The 22,673-nt window shown below is 36.1% G+C and overlaps 1 protein-coding gene across 3 annotated transcripts; it reads left to right on the forward strand.

The window, feature by feature from the left end:
- The first annotated feature begins 17,427 nt into the window (after positions 1 to 17,427).
- On the forward strand, positions 17,428 to 21,429 carry LOC106711743 (piggyBac transposable element-derived protein 4). Of its 3 annotated transcripts, none has more exons than XR_006756529.1 (3): positions 17,428 to 18,186; positions 18,809 to 20,563; positions 20,642 to 20,705. XR_006756529.1 is itself a non-coding variant. In XM_045684954.1 (3 exons), the coding sequence occupies exons 1-3, from the start codon at positions 18,097 to 18,099 to the stop codon at positions 20,962 to 20,964; spliced, it is 1,941 nt and encodes a 646-aa protein (XP_045540910.1). In that variant the 5' UTR covers positions 17,428 to 18,096; the 3' UTR covers positions 20,965 to 21,429. The 3 variants fall into 3 exon arrangements, 2 of the variants coding, with proteins under 2 accessions (XP_045540910.1, XP_045540912.1); XM_045684954.1 differs by having other exon boundaries at positions 18,809 to 20,336; positions 20,642 to 21,429; XM_045684956.1 differs by having other exon boundaries at positions 18,809 to 19,699; positions 20,405 to 20,722.
- The last annotated feature ends 1,244 nt before the right edge of the window (positions 21,430 to 22,673 follow it).

Here is a 22,673-nt window from a genome sequence, read left to right on the forward strand (position 1 = left end):
ACCAATGACATTCCCCGCGTACACGGTGTAGAGCTAGCTCTATTCGCCGATGACACCTGCGTATACACATCTGGACGTTCCCCCGATGCTATATGTCGACGTCTCCAAACCGCTGCCAACACGTTAGGTGCCTGGTTTCGGAAATGGAGGATCGAAATTAATCCTAGCAAAAGCGCGGCGCTATACTTTTCACGCCAGAAAAGTACTGCTCTTCCGTTCATTAAACTCATGGACAGCCCAATACCTTGGGAAGACCAAGTTAAATACTTAGGTGTCATACTTGACCTCCTCAAGGCGAACAGTGACTACTCAGTCACAAAAAAAAGAAAGGCGTCGAGTGGGATCCAACCGGGCCTCCGAGGAAGACAGAAGATCCCCCTTGCGCCGCTGACCTCCGAAGACAAAAACTGCGTGTTTCATTGTAACCTCAGTGTAACCTTAATGTAACCGAACAATACAGTCCACTGCAAACGCCAACAATAATAAGTCTCAGGATGTGGAGCGATGGTTGCCAAAGGTTAACGAGTGTGCAGTAATCTATAATTGGAAGGAAAAACAAACGGGTCATTATGCTTTGCAAAATGTACACGGGTTAGCGAATCCTCACCATCGCTCGACTACACCTGGGAGGAGTGGCAGACAAAATTTAAGAAAGCTTTTCCGAGCGATGTTAATTACGCAATGTTATTAAAAGAGATGTTAAACTGAAAATCTCGCACTGATGAAACTTCAAGAGATTATTTTTATGAATAGCTATCATTATTAAAAAAAAACTCATGGACAGAGTTACACTACTGAAAAAGGACATGAGGTTGCATCTAAATGTATGAAAACTAATCCCTGCAAAGAAGTTGTTTGTAAACGAAACTGTGGAGATATTTCAGATACAAGATGTCGACAATAATTTGCTTTTTATTGGAATCTTGGTAGTTCTCAACGACAAAGGGTTTGGATATCTAAATCCACTATTAAAAAAATGTATCCTTACACACCGTAAAACGGGGTCAATAGAATTCACGGGGTGATTAGACACAAAAGCAAAAAAGTTTTACAACCCAAATTATCCGAGTGACATTAGCTTAATCCTTTATTTAGCAAAAAAATAAACATTTTGAATTTAAAAAAAAATACTGTACTGAAATAGCAATGTGTAGAGCCTAAATATGCCCAAAAAAATAGTAAAAAAAATCTAGGGCTTTCAGTTTTCTTGAAAAATCATGTATGCTACTACATACATTGCCAAGTGGGTAAAGAAATATGTATTCATTTGAATGTATGTTAGGACATACCTTACCAAAATCAGTAAGAATAAAAATCATTAATTTCTATTGTAACTTTAATTAAAAACAAACATAAATGAAACTTTTTTATAACAATGAGTTGATGGACATACATTATGAAAGCAAAGTAGCGGGTAAAATGGCTTTGCAACACTGTGATTGGCAAGTAAATATTGGAAGTAAAACCAGAAACTCTACTCATTTTTGGAAATGATAAATTAGTTGACAATTCCTAGGTTTACTTACTTCCGGTAACGAAACATAACCGGACTTCGCATTTGCTGCAAATGACAGTCGTGAGCTTAGAGCATAACCTGCACCGACCCTGAGATGTCATGGTCATGAAATGACCCACATTTTTTTTTTTTACCATGAATTGCCATCTGAACGTGCTTACTGGAGTTTGGATGAAGACCTTGGTGTTCCATTGATTGCTAATTGTATATCACGCAATAGGTTTTTGGAGATAAAAAGAAATCTTCATTTTGTGGATAACGGTCTAATAGATGATTCGAAAGATAAAATGATCAAACTCAGATCATTATGCGATTTGATTCAGCGAAACTCTAGTCAGTGGGGTGTATTTCATGAAAGCTTGTCTGTGGACGAGTCCATGATCAAATATTTTGGGCGTCATCCATCAAAACAATTTATACAAGGAAAGCCTGTAAGATTTGGTTATCGCAATTGGGCTGCGACATGTTCAGATGGTTATTGCTACGCGTTTGATGTTTATTGTGGAAAATCCACAGAACCTTCTAATGATACCCTTGGTGCGAGAGTCGTGAAATCTTTATTGGCTAAAATGCCTGTAGTTCCTAAAGAGCATATCGTATATTTCGATAATTTTTTTACCAATCATCAATTGTTGCTCGATTACCAGACCCAAACCAGACTAGGTTTTAGAAGTACTGGAACCGTTCGAGAGAATCGGACGAAGAAATGTCCCCTGATCACAGTAAAAAATATGAAGAAGAAGCCTAGGGCGGAATATGATTATAGTTTTGATAAAAAGAATGAGATAACTATGGTACGTTGGAAGGACAATAATGTCGTTACAATGGGAACTAATTTTGATGACATAGAGCCTCTGGGCAAAGTCAAACGATGGTGTAACATCAGAAAGCAAAAGGTTGACGTAAATATACCTAAAATGTTTGTCAACTATAATAAAGGAATGGGTGGAGTTGGCCAAATGGATCAGTCTATCAGCCTTTATCGGATTTCAATAAAAGGAAAAAAGTTAATGGGTTAAGACACAGAAAAAAAATAACGTCATAAAGGGTACTGTGTAATTCGCTGCAAAGTTAGGCTGCAAAACTTGGTGTTTTTTAATTAGTTAAAGTACAGTTACTTAAACGAATTTAGTATATTTTGAAGCGTTAGTGAGTGCTCATTATTTTCGACAACTAATAGTAAGTGCTGCCTAATTATTTTAGTTATAATAATGCAAAATGTGAAACTTGCCTTTTTTAATGGTTTAGATGTTAATAGACACGCTAAAGGGGAGAATAGACACGTCGTACGGGGTGTATAGATACGATATGATGGGTTATTAGATACGAGAAGGCTTGAATAGAAATACGAAGGGGGCTATTAGATACAATGTTAGTTAGGGTTTTCGCTTGTACTATCTGTTTTTGATTTAAAGAGTGAATAATAGGAAAACAAATAATAATTTGATTTATTATAAATTGAAAAAAAAAAAATCTTTCTCATATTATAAATTTGAAAGAGAATTTGCTTGATTGTTTGTAGTTTGTTACGCCTTCATACTTTAACTACTCCTAACATATAATAATGACATTTTTCATACACATTTCATGTCAGGGGTACAGAGCAAGATTAAGGATTATCGTAGGGGTATTTATATATGTGGATTTTTTACTGAAATGTATTTTTTCGTAGGTAACATGCCGTGACAATATAAGCCTCACCCTAGAGGAAGACGATACAAAAAATATAACGAGGAGGTGCTTAACGCAGCTATTCATGAATACTAAAGAACAAAAAATAAACCAACAGTGTCATTAAAAACAGTAGCTGATAAATATGGCATTAATAAATCTGTCGTATACAGGCTCTGCACTAAAACTATGAAAAAACAGGGAGGCAGACAGTTTTTTCATTGGAAGTGGAGAAACACATGATCAAATATATCAATATCTGTGCTGATTTTATTAAACATTACCTAGAGAAAATAGGAAGAACTGTTTTAAAATTTAAGGACAATTTCCCGGTCCTGACTTTTTAGCAAATTTTCTTAAGCGTCGTAAAAATGAAATCACACAGAGAAATTGCCAAAATATTAAAAGAAACAGGGCAGAAGTATCTCCTGAGTCTATCAAAGATTATTTCAAAGAATTAGAAACCACTCTGTCTGGTATTGATCCTAAAAATTTAATAAACTACGATGAGACAAACTTTTGTGATGGCCCAGACCGAAAAAAGTATTAACCAAACGCGGAACGAAATACCGAGAAAGCGTCATAAACCAATCGAAAGCTTATATGTCCATCATGATGTCTGCAACAGCTACTGGAGCTTGCAATCTTTTTTTTTTTTTCGCTTTCCGCAATTAATATCTGTTTCATACTCGATGTCCAGATAAAGTCCTTTATGTGATACTCGAACTTGATTGAGTTCTCTAGTATCGAAGTTCCAGTATCACAAAAAAGGACTTTATTAGCACACTAAGTGTGCGTCCATAGTGCGAGCCTCGGAATAACGAAGATGAGAGATAGAAAGGCTCCACGTAATACTTCAGACTATAGCGTCTGGAGAGCGCGTAGATCTATCTAAATTTCTTTATTTTGCAAAGATACTGCGGAGCTGTATGTTAAATTGTATCCCTGGTATTACATGCCTTCTAGTGTTCACAAGTTATTGTTTCATGGGGCGGACATCATTAAGTATTTCGGCCTCATACCCATTGGTAAACTGTCAGAAGAAGCAGCAGAAGCTCGGAACAAAGACTTTCGCAAATTTAGAGAACATCATGCCAGGAAGTTAAGTAGGTCGGCGACAAATGAAGACATTTTACATAATTTTCTTTTGTCGTCTGATCCGAAGATTTCAGCGCTAAGACCTCTTATGAGAAATCAAAATTCAATGGTTCTATCGCCAAGAGGCAAAGAGCTTCTGATACCTTTTTTGACAGAGTCAGAATTTCTAGATGTAGATACATTGCAATTGCAACATATTGATAGCGATAGTGAGTAAGTTTAGACACTAGTTTTTGATATTATGTTTGATATTGACATTATCATCATAGTTTAAATACATTTTTATTTAGTTCTTTATAAAGTAGGTGCAAATAGAATATATAAATACAAAATAATCATTTAAGAAATAATCCTGATTTTGCAAATTTTTAAATCTTTTAATCTCGAAGAGTAATAGCTAATTGCGCATGTTTACTATGTATAACGATAGTAGACTAGACAGGGATTAAGAAAAAAAAGGTTTGAAGGCGGGATAAAAAAGGGCTTAGCTACAATTTAACATTTTTTGATGCGTTTCATACAAAAAAAAAACGTACATGACAACTATAATTTGGGTTGATGTCCTTTACTCATTGGCATAAAGAAAAAACTGGTAACGAACACTTTGACCCTAAGTCCCTCAAATTCGATTTGAGCCCAAAGTGAGCCGCGCTCTGGCGACGGTGGCGATGAAATAGAGAGCACGTGGCCATACTTTAAACTTATGCAATTCAAAATAATGACATCACAACTGAAGTCATGACGGGAAATCTACATGACAGTGATTCGGAATCCCTCAACGAGTCTTGTCAACTTGAGCAATCTAACATCGCTGACGTGATGAGCCCAGGTACATCGACCTGCAGCAGTCGCACAAACGGGTCAAAGCGCAACAAATCGGCATCAGATTATAGAGATGAACTTATTGAATGTGAAAGAAAAAAAATTTTGCTAATTGAACAGAAAATGGCGTCAAACAGTGACCAGTCAGAGAAAAGTGATGACTATCATTTTTTATGAGTCTCGTGCTACAAATGGAATTTGGTGAATTACAAAAGTTACGCATTCGAAATAAAATTTCCCACATCATAATAGACGAAACGGAAAGAATGCAGTATTCACAACCAAGATACGAGGAAAATTATGGAGGTTATTCTACTGGCAACTACTCTAATTATTAATTTGTTTATTGCAACTTTTTACTTACCTACCTATTTGTTGGTTACTACTTATCTACATAATAATACAAATTTAGTAAAATGAATGTTATGAATAATTTCTCCTCAGGTCTAATACTTTTGCGAGGAGGAAGTATTGGAACGCGTCAGAAGAGCAACGGACGCAAAAGATGTCTGGATAAAAGTGGAGAAAATCAGGAAGGCTAAAGATAGGAAGATAATAATGGGCTTCAAAACAAAAGAAGAGAAAGAAAAAATGAAAGAAAAATTTACAAACATGGCACCAGACCTCTGCATTGAGGATGTCAGAAATAAACTAGCCCTACTTACTAAAACGAAGCGACTTTGCTTCGAGAAGGGCTACAAATACGTTTGGGTAAAATACTGTAAGATTCACGTCAGAAAGAACGATACTAGCCCTGTGTTTACTATACTGAAAGACAACGATTTAAACAAAATAATTTGATTTGTTACCAACTTATTATTGTTTCAAACCTATCTTGTAATTTTATACCTTATTATATAAATATTAAGGTCGTAAGTCCTGTTGTTCTTCTATTTGTCTTGTTTGCCTTCATATTAAAGATACGAAAAATGTCGATTATGTTTGTGGGTATTTATTCCGAACCGGCAACATGTTTTGTTAAAATTTTACGTTGCGCCGTCGCATTACAAATTCAATCATTTTATGTAACCAATCACTGTGTGTATTTACCATTCATTTCGCTCACTAACTTTATTTTACATATACAATTATCACGTGAGAAAGAGAGGTTAGACATTTCGTTCGCTTCCGTGTTTAACTTTTATATTGATAACCGCTCTCGTTTACAACTATTGCAGTTAATGCTCAGTCGCTGCTACTTCGTAAATGAACTAGTCTCGCTGTCATCACTTTTTATTAATATTTTTCCTTTTCTCCGTTTTGTATTGCTACTTGGAGTGACATTAATATCACACAGCAACAATGGCTAATGAAACGATTGTTTACAATGATGCGGCCAAATTAAATATTTATTATCAAAATGTTCGTGGACTTCGTTCTGTTATGAACAGTTGACTATAGGGAGTAACTGCTTCTCTTGCAAAAACCCCCTAGCTGTCATTGGGCGTCGTTGACGTCACAAAGTATATAAAATGTCCGACTCGCGGCAGTCGACAATTCAATTCAGTTCAATTCAATTCAATTCAGCGCAGTGCAGTCTACAGAGCAGTCGATAGAGTAGTTTAGTAAGTTTCCAATAAAGTAGTAAGTGTATCAATCGTGTGTTGTATTTCTTTTTAAAAAAAGGACCCACGGACGCCATCCTTACAGTTCAAAGACTCATATTTTTTATAGAAACCTATGTTTATTTACCTATGATATTATAGTCTTAACGGAGACATGGTTAATCGACGGTGTTAGTGATTCTGAACTTTTCGACAATCGGTACTTAGTATGGCGACGAGACAGGGAGTATGCGATCACCGGGCAGACGCGCGGGGGCGGGGTGCTCATCGCCGCGCGCAGGGATCTCGCCAAAAAAGTATGAAGCATAAAAGTACAAGAAGCACAGTAGCGAGAACTGGTATGAATGGAAATTAGCAAACATAGGCTCGGACCAAAATATGTCTGAGGTAAAGGCAGAGCAACAACAAAAAAAAAATACTTTTGCGAAAGTTAGTATCTTCTTTGGTGATTTTAAGTGATATTTTACTTAGTATGTAGTCAAAAGTTGACGCGGGCATTCGAGTATACTGAAAGAATTTTGTAGGGTATAATCTCAATTCTTCATATAAGTTAACAAATTCACCAGTTATTGCTCTTTTTTATTTATTTCGTGCACACCATCTCTAGTGTTCAACACCTCCCATCTCAGAATCGGACTGTCTAGTAAAAATAGCGAATCCTCGTCCATAATAGTTTACAACACCTGATGTACGTCAAACCGCTACAAGAGCTCGCGCCTTACTGTGGCCACCGCACGAGTATAACAAAGCAACAAACGGAAACACCAAAACTTTATACAAACAAAATTAGTTAGATTTATGTGATGAAGCTAATTATGCCAGATACATTGTAATTACAGCAGATTTACTGTATTTTCACACGATCAACTGTCTACTGTAATACTAAAATTACAATGTATGGAGAGCACTGTAATTTTCTACAGACAAAAATAAAAATAGTTTAATGTGTTTACATTAAAGTATTTTGATTTTTTGAACGCATGTTACATAAACGCCTACAAGGAACATCGCCGACGCAGCAGTGCGTTGACTTCGCCGCGACCCACTTAAGTGGACACGAGGCGCTGAGGCAGCATTGGCACCGATATTTCATAATTATTGATTGTAATAGATTAAGCAATTCCTTTCCTGACTTCGGAGGGAACATAGCATAGTTAGTAATAAGTTTTAATTTGTAATTTTTATTCATTAAATCAGTTATAAGAATAAATCTCGGTTTTTTTTGGAACCTTCGGCTGTGGCAAACAAAATTCGCAGCCTTTGTCAAAAGAAAAAAATAACATGAACATAACAAAACGCAACTAGCTACTAGAGCCCGCGCCGCCTCTCTGCATATGTCACAACCCTTGTTTCTATTGAAATAAGAACGAATATCTCTTACTTTAAACGGGCATGATAAGCGGCGGCGGTGGATACTACGCGGGAATTTCCCGTCGTAGACTGAAACCACTTCTTAGTATTAACCACCCAAATTGTGTCCACCGTGTTTTAATTTTGTTTTCAAGCCTATTGTGACTAACTTAAATTAGTATGATTGTAGATTGGTTTCGTATGCAATGCATACGTTTTTATTTGACTCTTTCAAGTCTTTCTGTGAAACTGGTGCAAGTGGTTATTTTGGTTAAGGACTTGAGAATTTAAAATGCCTAATTCATGTGATGATATTAATCAAAGCGGACCATCAACTCCAAAAAAAGCAAAAAAGATACATTATAAACAAAAATTCAGAGACGAGTGGTTCAAAGACAATAGTTTCAAAACGACCCGACCGTTAGAAACGTGACCCAAAAGAGCCGTATCGTGCAGTTTGTGTTATGTGTGATGCAAAATTGATAGCTGATAGAATAGTGATAAAACGACATGGTGAAGGTACTAAGCATGTAAATAGAACTATAGCAGCGCCAGCTCAATCTTCGATTGTTACTGCATTTGAAAAGGTTAAACAGTCCGATGATGATAAATGCAAAGCATCTGAGATAAAGTTGACCGCTTTTATGGTAGAGCATAAAATATCCATGAGGGTGATGGATCACTTAATTGATTAATTGCCCACTATGTTTCTTGACTGTGACCTGACTGAATAGATGTAAATTATTGAATTGATTATAGATTTCAATTTTTTTTTTATAAAAGATTAAAACAAGCCTAAGTTGATAAGGTAATAATTCTGGATTTCTTTGAATTTCAATGCACACACACTTGCTTTTTGTCACTGTTTGCAAACTTAATAGGTATATTTTTTTTCACAGGAATAATGAAATTGCCAAGCAAGTTATAAAAGCTCAAAATGAAGCTCCTTAAAGAACGATTAAAATGTAAAACTTTTAAACAGATGATAAAAAAAGCTGAAAGAAATTCTCAAATTTTTTTTCATGTTATTGAGCGATTTTCGGAGCCTTCATTTTTATTTACAAAAATGCAACAACAGCATACTAAAAAGCCTAGAGGAAGAAGATTTTCTATTGAGGAAAAAATTTTGGCCTTATCTCTTTACAAGCAAAGTCCAAAAGCATATAATTTTATGCAGAGAATATTTGTCTTACCATCAAAAAGAAGCTTGCAACAAGTTTTAAATTTAATTCCTGTCGAACCAGGGATGAATAACGTCATCCTAGAAAACTTAAAAAGAAGGGTAAAGAAATTACCGGAAGAGAAAAAATTGTGCACATTAATATTTGATGAAGTTGCACTAACCCCAGGAATGCATTAAAATATGCATTCAAATATCTGGGAGCAAATTATGAGGTTAGAGTACCCCGAAAGTGGTAAACATATAAAAATAGCAGACCATGCTTTGGTCTTTATGATAAAAGGTATAAAAGCTAAATTTAAGCAACCTTTATGCTTTACATTTTGTCAAGGTGCAACAAAAAAAGAAATATTAAAAACCTTAATTAAGGATGTAATAAAAAAAATCCATTCATGCGGATTAAAGGTAGTTGCAACCATTTGCGACCAGGGAGGACCAAATATGAGTGCAATTAATAGTTTGTAAATTGAAACTACTTTCCGGTTCCGGCGTCAGTTGGAAAAATGAGAGTTTGATGTATGACGAATCAAAATTAATTCACCAACCAAGCACAACAGACTCTGCTATAACTGAACTCGATACACCATATAAATGTTTTTTGCACTACTTCACACCAGAGTTTCTTCAAAAAATTGTTGATGAAACCAATTTATATGCAGTACAAAAAAACCCTTCAATATCTTTCAGTATTAGTGTTGGGGGGCTAAAACAAATCATACGAATTCTTTTATTTATGTCAGTGGAGCATTTCCCTAGTGTACGCTCATACTGGCATTCCAAGTTTGGGTAAGATCCTGTAAAGAGCGTAATGCCGGTAAATCGGTTTGAGATGATTAGGAGCTACTTGCATTTCAACAATAATAATGAACATCTTCCGCGGGACCATTCCGATCATGATCGCCTCTATAAGATTCGGCCTGTGATAGAACAGCTAAATACGACATTTTCATCAGTTGCAATAGACCAACGACTTTCTATAGATGAACAGATGTGTTCAACGAAAATTGCACATTTTCTAAAGCAATATTGGCTAAAATATACATTATTGACGGTCGAGTTGGCGATTGTAGCTTTTATGGCGAACACAATTATATCTAAGGACTTACTATCCAAAGTATAAAGTTGCGGAGAGAGGAGTTAATATTATTATTAAATAAAATCGTACTTAGGTTAGTTATTTTCACTACTTTTGATGTAACTTTGACAGTTTTATTTTATAAGTGGTCAAAGGTTTTTATTTTATACAGCCGTAAGTCATGTATGCTACTAAAATAAATTAAAAAAAATACTCTATTTAATTCGATTAAAGTTTTTTTAAACCAAACATATTATTTATTTTAATTTTTATTTCGAAATGTTATCTTAAATTGATTAAAAATAATAAAAATCTGACATTAAATTGTTTACTTATTTCATAATTTTGAAGACACCGAACGCAAAACTACGAAGTAGCAAAGAGTATGTACCCATTTCATAGTATACTAGCGAAATGTTTACATACTCTTTGGCATTATCTGTTATGGTTATTCAGTTGAGATTTAAACATACTTTTATGTTATGTCTGTTACTGTTATGGCGTCTCCGAATCCTCGAGATTTAGAATCAGGTGAAGCTGAGGTGATGATACCCGGAATATCTTCTGGGTCATCAGTACGACGAATAAATCCGTCCTCGGAGGAATTGTTGTAAGTCACATTAACGGTAGTAAATTCTTTGTAAATTTGTATTGTAAGGTTGGATATGAGTCACAGAACCGAATCAGTCAACCCCGACACCACGTGGTACTTTCTGCCCTACCCCTAGAGTGTTTATGAAAAGCCGGAGGCGCGGAGGGGGAGCAGCACCCGCGCCTTGTTACGCTAGGGCGGAGGGGCTGCTCATCCCATAGCGCCGGAGACGTTGCAAATTTCTTTTGTTAGGGAATCAAATTCTGCCTATTTCATATGTTTTTTTGTTATTTTTAATCAATTTAAGATAATATTTCGCAAAAAAAATTATAATAAATTTGTCTTTTTTTTTATTTATTTTAGTAAATAATAAATAAATTACAAACAAATGTCAGTTTTTTATTATTTTTAATCAATTTAAGATAATATTTCGCAATAAAAATTGAAATAAATAAGTCTTTTTTTTTATTTATTTTAGTAAATAATAAATAAATTACAAACAAATGTCAGATTTTTATTATTTTTAATCAATTTAAGATAATATTTCGCAATAAGAATTAAAATAAATATGTCTTTTTTTTAAAATTTATTTTAGTAGCATACATGACTTATGGCTGTGGCTGTATAAAATAAAAACCTTTGACCACTTATAAAATAAAACTGTCAAAGTTACATCAAAAGTAGTGAAAATAACTAACCTAAGTTCGATTTTATTTAATAAAAACTCCTCTCTCCGCAACTTTAAACTTTGGATAGTAAGTCCTTAGATATAATTGTGTTCGCCATAAAAGCTACAATCGCCAATTCGACCGTCAATAATGTATATTTCAACCGCAATGTTTACCAAATAAACCTCGTTTTCAATTTTGGTGTTTTACGTATAATATTCAAGTACAAAATACCCTATGAACTAGTTTTTGGTAAATCATGTAAAATTCCCAGTAGAATTTCTTCAGACATAAAACCATAGTATAATCCAGATAATTACAGTTTAGAATTAAAATATAGATTACAATTAGCTAATAAGGATGCTAAGGAAAATTTATTGAAATGTAAAGAGAAAAGGAAATGTAATTATGATAAAAATGTAAATCAAATTAATTATAAACCAAACGATATGTTACTTGTAAAAAAAGAAACAGGAAATAAATTAGAAACATTGTATAACGGTCCATATATAGTTGTAGAAGAACAGGAACCGAATGTAAAGATTTTGAGGAAAGGTAAAATTGAAATTATTCATAAAAATAGAACAAAACCATTTGTAAAACATAATTATGTAATTAGTTGTAAGTTACTAGAAATTAAGAAAAATAACGAGAAGGTTATGTAGTACAAACACCAGCAAGGAGACGACCAGCTCAAGATGTTCAACCTGAAGACGCCATAGAGGGAATTGAAGCACCACCGATCCGAGAACCAGCTCCAATACCACCTGGGCCTTCACCAACCGTAAACCTATTGGGTTGGAGGCCCGCTAGGCGCCTAACAGCAAACCAACAAAATGAGCTTCTTGAACTCATTGATCCAAACGCAATCTTTGAGGGTTTGATGAACCGAAGATACTGTATTAACAGGGAAATCTTCGAGTTAGTAGAAAGGAGAATAAGAGAGTGCAAATACAAGCACAACAAACTACCACCTACGGACACACGGTTCCATCGTCCAACAAATCATTTGGACGCCTCAAACTGCAACTACCTCACGATATGTTCAAGCAGTCTCTATCATAGGACATGCCATTTCCAGGACCTGTCTGCCACTGAGAGCAGCGATAGCCGCGCGTGTCATGTGTTATAGAACACTTCGCCGCGAGCTAGAGACAGAAGACGGCGGCTTCATTCACTCATGGGCATGTTTCCATTTCAACAATTATTAAGAAGTCCCGGCCAACTCGGCGAATAACAGAAACTTCCACGTGAATGAAGGCTATCAAGGACTAATAGCGTACGCACCCTTTAGAACTCAGACCGCACCACGCAATGACGTTGTCTTGGAGTACTTATTCAAGTTCAAACCGCGTTGGAGCGGCAGCTGCCCAGACACCCCAGAAAAAACAGCAATTTTTGAGATATGTTATGAGGCACCTTAGAGAATTCAATCGCAACTCCAGCGACGACGACGACGACGACGACGACGACGACGACCGACGACGACGACGACGACGACGACGACCGTAGCGACGTCAACCGCTTGCGATACCGTCAATCAACGAATTCCCCTCTTCAACCATCGTGGAAAACAAACGCCCAAATACCCTCGCATGGGGTATTAACAGGCCCACTTATAACGCACCCGCGAGTAATGTATTAACCGAGCCCATTGCTAAACCGGTACCAGTCAAGCCGGTGGCAATGCCTAGGCCACCCAAATCGACAGGGAATCCTTTTAAATCCCTCAACCGTCTTTCGAGCCTTAATATGGAGGAAGTCTTAACGTTCGCCGACGAATATGAAAAAGTATAGGTACACGACTTTACTTGATTAAAAAGTACCAGCTCATCATAAGTGCTCTCGAACACAATTAGGCGCCCCGATGGCTGCAAACGCGTTTTTATTTATTAAAGTGTTTAATATTAACACAATATACAAAACAGTACAGTGCCAAACAACGTTTGACATTCGTGCTATTTTTCGAAAATCAAAAGTATTTAGTTGCCGTAATTGTGCAAAAATATTTTGATATTTCAGTTTTAGTTAGGTAAAGTTTATAAAACATGGTATACTGCTGTATTGTTGATTGTAAAAGCCGTAGTTAGCGAAAAGAGGAAAACATAACCTTTCACTCGTATGTACTGTAACTAAGCACCTTTTCACATGTATTCATACAAAATAAGGAAGAAAATACAAACTAGTTGTTCTTTACAGTCTTTGTAATAATAAATATAATCTATCTATACCACGAGGGCCAAGCTCATAAAGGACCTGATGAGGTATGCGCACATTTTGAAATACATTCAAGAGTATGTTGACACCTCAGTAAAGAAGCTTATGCTTTTTTGCGACAATTGTGGCGGACAAAATAAAAACCACTGCTTTGTGAGGCTAAAAATGGCTTTAGTATAATAGGTTCTGGGAGATTCGGGGAAATTGACCACCTACACCCGATGAGAGGACACTCCTACCTACCATGCGACAGAGCATTTGGGGTATTAAAAAGATCACTTCGCAGGTGTGAAAGATTTTACACGCCTCACCAACTGGTTGAACTCATAGTCCAATCAAGCACAGTACCAGATTTTTTTACAGTTCACATGGTTTCTAGTGAGGACATCTTAAATTTTAAGCAATGGTGGACCCAATGATACAAGAAGACAGCGCTATCTTTAGGACCAAAATATAGAAGAATTCCAAGATCTCAAAAGTGGATTTTTCCATCTCCAAATTCCATCCACTTCAATTTCACTAACGTTGATGGTGATGTGCCAGTAAAATGCCATGAATTTATCAACGGACTGACAAAGCACACGTTTTTGTTAAAGATTAATGAGTGGAGGGTTGTATCCCTCCCAGAACAATCGGCTTATTCAGGAAAAATACCCATCAAAACAAAAAAAATGGCCGATTTAAAAAAATGTGTAGAGTATGTACCTGAAGACGAAAAACAGAATTTCTGGAATGAGCTTCTGACCTGGCCCACTGTTGGTGGTGGTACTATTTGTGAAGAGAGTGATTGTTTTTTAATTAACTGATAAAATAAACTGATTATTGATTCGAAACCGATTTTTTATTTCAATATTGTTTGTAAAAACACACCATTTTCAAGATGACTGTAAAAACCCACCAAAAACAAAAAAATCAAAGCTTCATAAAATATCAATAGCACCCTTAATAATGATTGATTTTGTTTATACCAGTTTATATTTAAATTACCTATTATTTCCAATATTTGGCAGCAACCATTTCATATATTTTTTTATACCAGACAGTTTTTTTGCATTTCCCACAAGTCTTGTAAACAGCAAACGGTGGGTTTTTACAATCATCGATCCAATTATAATAGCCTGCTGATTTTTACATAATTTATGTATAACGGAAGGGATTGATGTTCCCGAGTTGACAGAAGTTGAACTCCAAACGGAAATGACTAGGCAGCCGGTAGACAGGATAGACAGGGCTCCACCAGTTGCTTCTTCAGCTCAAGCACTACAGGCAGGTCAGAGGGCAAGGCCTGTATTAGTGTAAATGTTGGAGAGGAATAGGTGAAATAGGGGAGCGTTCATAAAATACGTGAGATGTGTAAGGGGAGGGGGTCGAATCAAATCTCACGTTGGAGGGAGGGGGGTCTCGGCAATTATCACGTAATTTTTTTTTCCGAATGAAGCAAAAAAAAATTATATTATTTTGGTCCATTTATATATATTCATTTTAAACGGGCTTTTATCAGGCAACGTTGGCACCAATACTGCAGTGATTGATATTATCGGTGTATTCGGAGTAAGACCCAAGGGTGATAGTTCCTCTACTAGTACTACTGGCGGCCTTATTTCGCTAAGAATCTCCTTAACAGCATCTACGTGTGTCATTGTCGTTTCTGTAGCATCTTCCTCCTGAAGTTCATATATCTGGGTCGTCTGGGTCGTCAATAAAGTGCCACGTTAATTGGGGAAAACCACCCCAACCAACCGTTCAAAACCATTCCGGCATCTTGAATGAATCCAACTCCTAGTAAGGTACGGTTTTCTCGTGAATCCGGTAAAACAATGAATGTCGTTGGTATGAATCGTACACAAATACCAACTGGTACCTCACTGAGTAAATGATCTGCTTTCGCTTGATCTCGTCGGCTACAGTGACTGTGGCTCTTTGCTCAACAAATTCCTATCAAGCCTGTTTTAAGCAGACATACAACTTGTACGATGCGACGCTGGTCTTGGCGCATGAATCTTGGTAAGCGATGCCCGAAATACTGCCAATGCCAATACCTATTACGGTCCTTCGCCGACTGTACTGGTTGACATTTATTACATAGAAGCTCAAATTCTCTGGTTTGTTTTGGTCCGTTCTTGCATGAATAAATGTGGGACATTTACTTCTTACTATCCCAAGAGCGCCACACCCATAACAAGAAAATTTGTGTTTTAATGGCGAGGGGGCTTATGTGGCAGCGATAGCTACTTCCTCAGCGGGTTCCGGATCACTCATCAAGTGACTGGTACTTTTTTTTGGCGGCTTTTTGCCGCCGTCTCGTAACCCCCTGACTTTGAGAATCCCCTGAATCTGAGTACACTACGGGTACGGGTTATAAGACTACTCTAGTTTTAAAGTAATCAGTCATTTTAGTCTGGTTTTTTTTTAGCCCAGTTTCAAATATTTTTTGCATTTCACGCTTCATAGTCCTTAAGGTATGAGTATCATCAGTATTAAACTGGTCGTTAGAGGCAACAAAATTTGAAAACTGTTTATAGCGTTAAGAGCCTCGAAATTTGTTGTTGGCTGAGAATGTTCTTCAGGGTCTTGTTGGTCTTCGTTTTATTCGTCAGTGTTACGATTTTTACTTTCAGCTTGTACAAGAATTTCTTCCTCAGTAGCTAAGGCGCACACGACGACACTGTCATCTATTCCAACAAATTTATCTACCTCAATTCTTTGTTCTGTAGCAATAGATCTTTGCAATTGAGCAACCAATTCAATGTTAAGTTGAAAAAAGTGTTAATAGCCAATATAATGTTAGCCAGTATTAATTTTTTAACAATGTCGGCAAACGTGAACTATTTGCAAGGCATTCCGAAGCTAAAAGGTCGTGAGAATTACGACGAATGGAGCTACACTGTAGAAAATCTGTTGGTGCTGGATAATTTGGTAAATTATATAAAAGCTGAACCAGAACAAGTTTTCAAAGTTTACAAGACCTGATTTGTCATATTGTCTTAGCTATCTCCCGCGCGTATCCCACGTCCGTGATTTGGGAATCGAGATGGTCGAGGAATTGAAATTCCGAAACCACATTGCGAATATCTGTAGGAAATCGTTTAGAAATCTCGGTTTTATTATTAGGCAATGTAAGAATTTTGAAAATGCGCTGGTAATAAAAGTTTTATATAACGCATTAGTTAGGAATCATCTAGAAACGAGTAGTTCCATTTGGAGTCCCCATGAAAAAAAATACAGTCTGATGGTAGAAAGAATTCAAAATAAGTTTACGCGGTTCCTGTATTACAAGCAGTACGGAGTTTATCCTTGCTTCCCGTTAATGTATCCGAGTTTATTTGTGAATGGTATGGTCGGATACAGCACGTTGCGAGTGCGTCGGGACGTGGCCCTCGTGCGCAGCGTGTGGCGCGTCCTGCGCGGCGCGGTATGCCGGCCAGCCGCGCTTGCAGCGCTGCGCCTGCGTGTCCCTGACTGCGTGGTTCAGGTGCGCCGCCGCCCGCCATTGTTTCTCGAGCCCACCGCTAGGACGAATCTATTGGAAAATGCTCCTATAGAGCGGGCTATACGGATTCTCAATATCATATCTAGGGTTATATATATATATTTATTTAGTTGCAGCGAGCCGAAATTCACAGAGGCTGCCTACAGATGTGTGGAAGACGTTTGAATATTAAATTTATTGATTATTGATTAACCCTTTAACCGCCAGAGTCGGATTAATCCGACCAATGTTATCGTGTCCATTTCGCCTAGGTCGTATATATCCGACAAAATAGCTGTGTTTGTTTTTAGTGGCTTTTCCGACTCGTCATGTTTTATATTGCCTTAAACATGTTATTATATGAAGATTTAATACATAAAGCAATCATTTGTAATGTCGTACACTTTTGGTTCGTACTAAAAAGCCATATTAAGAAGTAAGAAGTTCGGTGAAATAACTGATAATATTCTCTTGTAATTTCATTAGTGCCAAACGCCCGCGTCGGAGAAATCCGACACTAGTGTTGGGACATTATTCAAAGAGTAACATGTAAAAAAAAATGTACATCAAAGCAGTTCTCTTAATATTGACTTATTCAGAGAACAACAAATAAATTAATTACTAATAAATATTTCTTTACAATAGTTCTACATAGTTTTATTGAATTCTTCTGAAAATAAGCAAATAAGTTGTCAAATGTCGACAATTGTGAATGATAGTGTTCCCATCCCTAGATGACATGTTACGAATATCATTACGTCAGTTTGCCCAGCGCCACGGTCGGATAAATACGACCGCTTTAGACGTCATAAACGAGTTCTGGTTTCCAGAATATTCCATAGTGTTGTGATTGTGCGTGCCATTTTAGTTACGATGACTACAGCTGAAGAATTAATTCGAATTCTGGAAGGTGAGGAAAATGAAGAATTCATACCAGACGAAGACTTTGATTTTGATGAAGAGGTAAGTAAGTCTTTTCGTGTAAAGTTTTACCTTACTTTCAATTCGATTAAACAATCAGTTAAATATATCTGCATCAAAAAACCTACAAAAAAATATTTTTGGGTTGCTAGTTGAGGAATGCTTTGTGTTGTTAGTATAGTATTACTTGGCCGAATTGAGTCGCACAGCAAAGAACAAAAGTAAGTCTGTCACACACGAGATACGCGGAGCGGCAACATCGCATTGTGCGGATTGTTGTAAAGTGCGTTCGGTTAGATAACGTCGTCCTTGGATTGCGCCGCGTAGGTATACTCGCCGAAAGGAGCCGGCGCCGACACAAAGGATGCCGCTCGCCGCATACAGACGCTTGGTATCCTGGCACATTATTTTTTTATTTTGCACATGATAAACTAATAACAGTAGGTTGATAGCTTAAGATATTTACGACTAGTATGTAAGTGATTCACGTTATATGTGAAAAATATATAGTTAACGTTGAATCTTTAATATTGTAGTAGGACTTAGGGTTGAGCTACATTTATGAGCATGGAATAGCATTTTTTCATCGCTCTATCCTTTTACAAGAGAATATTTTTAACTTCAATTATCAATTTCAATTATTTATTATGTTGTATCATTCCAGGTTCACACGGGCAATGTCGCAGCCACTGACATTAACTGGACTACGCAAATTTCTCCTCCAGTGTTAGAAGAATTCGATGAGTTTATTTGTGGAGTGTCGCCAGATATCGCATTAGATAGTGATTCCTCGGAATTACAATTTTTTGAAAAATTTTGTGATATAGACTTGGTGCAGAAAATTGTTGATTGTACGAATAAGTATCATCAACAATTCGTAAGACATACTGATCTCAGAGTGTATTCAAGGCTACAGCGATGGCAAGACGCGACTACTGAGGACATCTACATCGTATTAGCTTTAACCATGCTTTTTACTAGAAATAAACGCATAACAATTGAAGAACATTGGTCAACAGACCCTTTATTGCATAGCGCGGTGTTTCATAACACAATGTATCGAAATAGATATTGTTCAATTATAGCAATGTTATGCTTTTATGAAGTAACTGCAAGAGCCAGTGATACATCAAGGTTACAAAAAATAAAAATGATGATCGACCACGCACGTGAAAAGTTCAAAAGCACATTTATGCCTGGTCGCAAATTATGTATTGACGAAAGTATTGTGCCATTCAAAGGGCGACTAGTTATGAAACAATACTTACCTAAAAAACGTAATAGATTTGGCATAAAACTGTTTGTTTTATGCGATGTCAAAACCGGTTACATAGTGGATTTCATAGTATACTGTGGAGTCGAAACTCAAGTTGAGCTCTTACAAAATTTAGGTTTAACTGGATCAGTTGTAAATGAACTATTAAAAGACTATTATTATTGCAACCGAGAATTATATGTAGATAACTGGTATTCCAGTCCTCGGCTTTTTCTTCATTTACATCAAAGGGGCACATACGCATGTGGCACCGTAAAGTCTAATAGGAAGGGAATGCCAAGCTTCGAAAGACTGAAACGTGGGGAAACCGCAGCTTACGCATCACCTCCGCTTTTGGCTCTTAAATGGCAAGATAAAAAAACAGTTTTAATGTTGTCGACGTTTCATGATGATAAAATAGTTCCATCAAACAGTGTAGACTACTCCACTGGGTTGCCCAAACTAAAACCACAGTGTGTAGTGGACTACACAGGAAATATGGGATCGGTTGACACTTCTGATATGATGACCAGTACGTTAGGCTGTATCAGAAAATCAAAAAAATGGCATAAAAAGCTGGGTTTCCATGTAATTGACATGTTTATGCTCAATGCTTTCTTTTTGTTTAAAATTATGAAAAATAATACAAACTGTAGTTTTGCTGATTTTCAGTTAAGCGTTATCAGACAACTAATAGAAAAATATAAACAACCTGCTATAATCCAGCCTTCTACATCACGCGGCATCATTGATCCTTTCCGATTTTTACATCAAGATTCCTTACAACATTTTCCTGTGAAAATACCAAACCGAAAATCGCAAAGGTGTAAAATTTGCGCATCAAAGAAAAAAAGATCTGAAACGCGTTTTATGTGCAGAAAATGCAATGTGTATCTGTGTGTAGATCCGTGTGCTACTGAATACCATAAAACTACAGGTACAACACAGCTATCGTTATCGTGATCCCACAGCACTAGTAACAATTTTGTGATTGGTTACTGCTTTAGAAAGAAACTGCACGGGGCGCGGCGGTTGGGCGACGACGCGATGTGGAGTTTATTTGTTTAAAGCGTTCAACAGTGACGAGCGTTTATTGTGAGGGATAGCGTAACTAAAATTACAGTGTGCAGAAGTTAGTTTTGATGGCTAAAATGGCGTCCAAGAGTAAATAATTAGTTAACTTTTGTATCTGTGTAAGGTAATTTATTACAAAACATTTACCTACTTTTGATTTTATTTTAGGAAAGATTGAAGAGAGCCAATCAATTTTAGCTGACTACAGCCAAGACGATGTAACAGATAGCCAAGATGTTGTTATCCCTGTCCAATCACAGTTAAGAAGTTGCGATAGTACACCAGATTTATACAGATCTATCGCAACGCAAACTCGTGTTAAAACAGCAACTGTAAGTACACAGTATGAGCAAACTTGTAATCCGATCAGAGAAACTGCAAGAATCTTAGCTGACGGCTATTTTAGGGGTAATGAAACTCTTAAAAATAAGTTTATAGAAAGTTACATAAATTTGGTATCTACTATAATTCGCTTGATCGATTCCGATTAAAATACAACCTTTTATTAAAAAAAACCGTATTTTTTAAATAACTGATTGATGTTCGATTTTTTATAATTATTTTTATAACGCTATGTTGTTAGATTTCAAGAAATTAATGCGTGTGTGTAGACAGGTACCCATATTTTGATTTTAAGTATATATTTAGAAATCATTGTGATCATGTTGTAACTTTTGTTCTCCTATACTGGCTGATTTATTGTGTAAGATTTTGATAGATAATTATTTGTTATTACTGAGGTTTTGCTGAAAAAATGCTGTTTGTACCTAAACCTGTTTTTAGAGTAGGCAGATAAGTACCTACCTAAATGTTGATTATTGAGCTACTGATTTATGTGAGGACGGAATTTATTCGGTACCTATCTATAAAGAAATCACTGTGATAATGTTATTAGTGTAAGTATAACTTTAGTTCTTTTTATTGTAAGTCAAGGACACATAAACCTTATAGCGAGACGTAAAATGCGAAAGCTATTGAAGAAATTTGACAGTTTTGTATAGCTTGGTTTGGCTGTCCTTGACTAAACTGCAGGCTGATTAGGAAATAAACGTACGACTGAATTATTATGTAAGTTTGTTATTGTATATATTTGTTATTGGGAAATTAAAAGAAGATTTCTGGACTGATTTTATATTGAGAATTAATAAATCATTAACAATATTTAATGGCTTTGCATTCAATTCTTTCTACTACCAAAAGTAAAAAAAATGTTGCCCTGGATTTAAGCACAGATTTATAATTAACATCGCGCTGCAACAAATTTCGATATTATTTATCGATATTTTAATAGGTAAACTACATACAACCCTCTTTGTAGTAGGTATTTTTTTCTGTTGTATCGAGCTGGGCGCTGGGGGCACGGCAGCTGATAAAATGCCAAGCGGTTAAAGGGTTAATAATATTGATGTGTAGTTACGCGTTGATATATTCTTGCACTGTTTATCTATGTATTTTTTTGTTTTTTGTTTTATTTGCCATTGTTATTTGTTTTTACTGTTATTATAAATGTTATCGTGTAAACACTAGTATGTATAGTGTCAAATTGGTTATGTACTGTAAGGATGCTATGCAGTTGTTTTTAAATAAATAAATAAAAAATCTCAGTCAGTTTAATAATTGTTATAACGAAACTCATTTTAACTATGCTAAACGAATATTGAAGTATTTACAGAAAACAAAACATTATTGTTTAACTTTTAGTAAAACAGATATAGGCTTGACAGATTTTGCTGATGCAGATTGGGCTAGTGATAGTCTGGATAGGAAGTCTTATATTGGGTTCTGTTTCGTCATGAATGGGTGTGTAATATTATGGCATAGTAGAAAACAAAAGACAGTTTCTTTATCTAGCACTAAGGCTGAATATGTTGCTATTTCAGAGGCAGCCAGGGAGGCTGTTTATTTAAAAAACTTAACGTTTGAAATTACTGGTAAAAAATATGCTATTAAATTATTATGTGATAATCAAAGTGCATTGAAACTTGCAACAAGTCATCAGGCACATACTAGGTCAAAACATATAGATGTTCGTTTTCATATGTTAGAGTGCAATTAATATTGAATTTATTTCAACTATTGATGATTTATTGATATATCTATTAATTGATTTACATATGTACATTTATCCGACGTTCTTCAATGATATGTGTGAAGTCAACCAACCCGCACTTGGCCAGCGTGGTTGACTATGGCCTAGTCA

This window comes from Papilio machaon, chromosome 28, assembly GCF_912999745.1.
Source record: "Papilio machaon chromosome 28, ilPapMach1.1, whole genome shotgun sequence".
Taxonomy (NCBI): Eukaryota; Metazoa; Arthropoda; class Insecta; order Lepidoptera; family Papilionidae; genus Papilio; species Papilio machaon.

Coding starts and splice junctions, on each gene's coding strand:
- LOC106711743 (XM_045684954.1), top strand. CDS start 18,097: ATGACTACAGCTGAAGAATTAATTCGAATTCTGGAAGGTGAGGAAAAT. Junction 18,187..18,808: donor ACTTTGATTTTGATGAAGAG/GTAAGTAAGTCT, acceptor GTATCATTCCAG/GTTCACACGGGCAATGTCGC. Junction 20,337..20,641: donor TGAATACCATAAAACTACAG/GTACAACACAGC, acceptor ATTTTATTTTAG/GAAAGATTGAAGAGAGCCAA.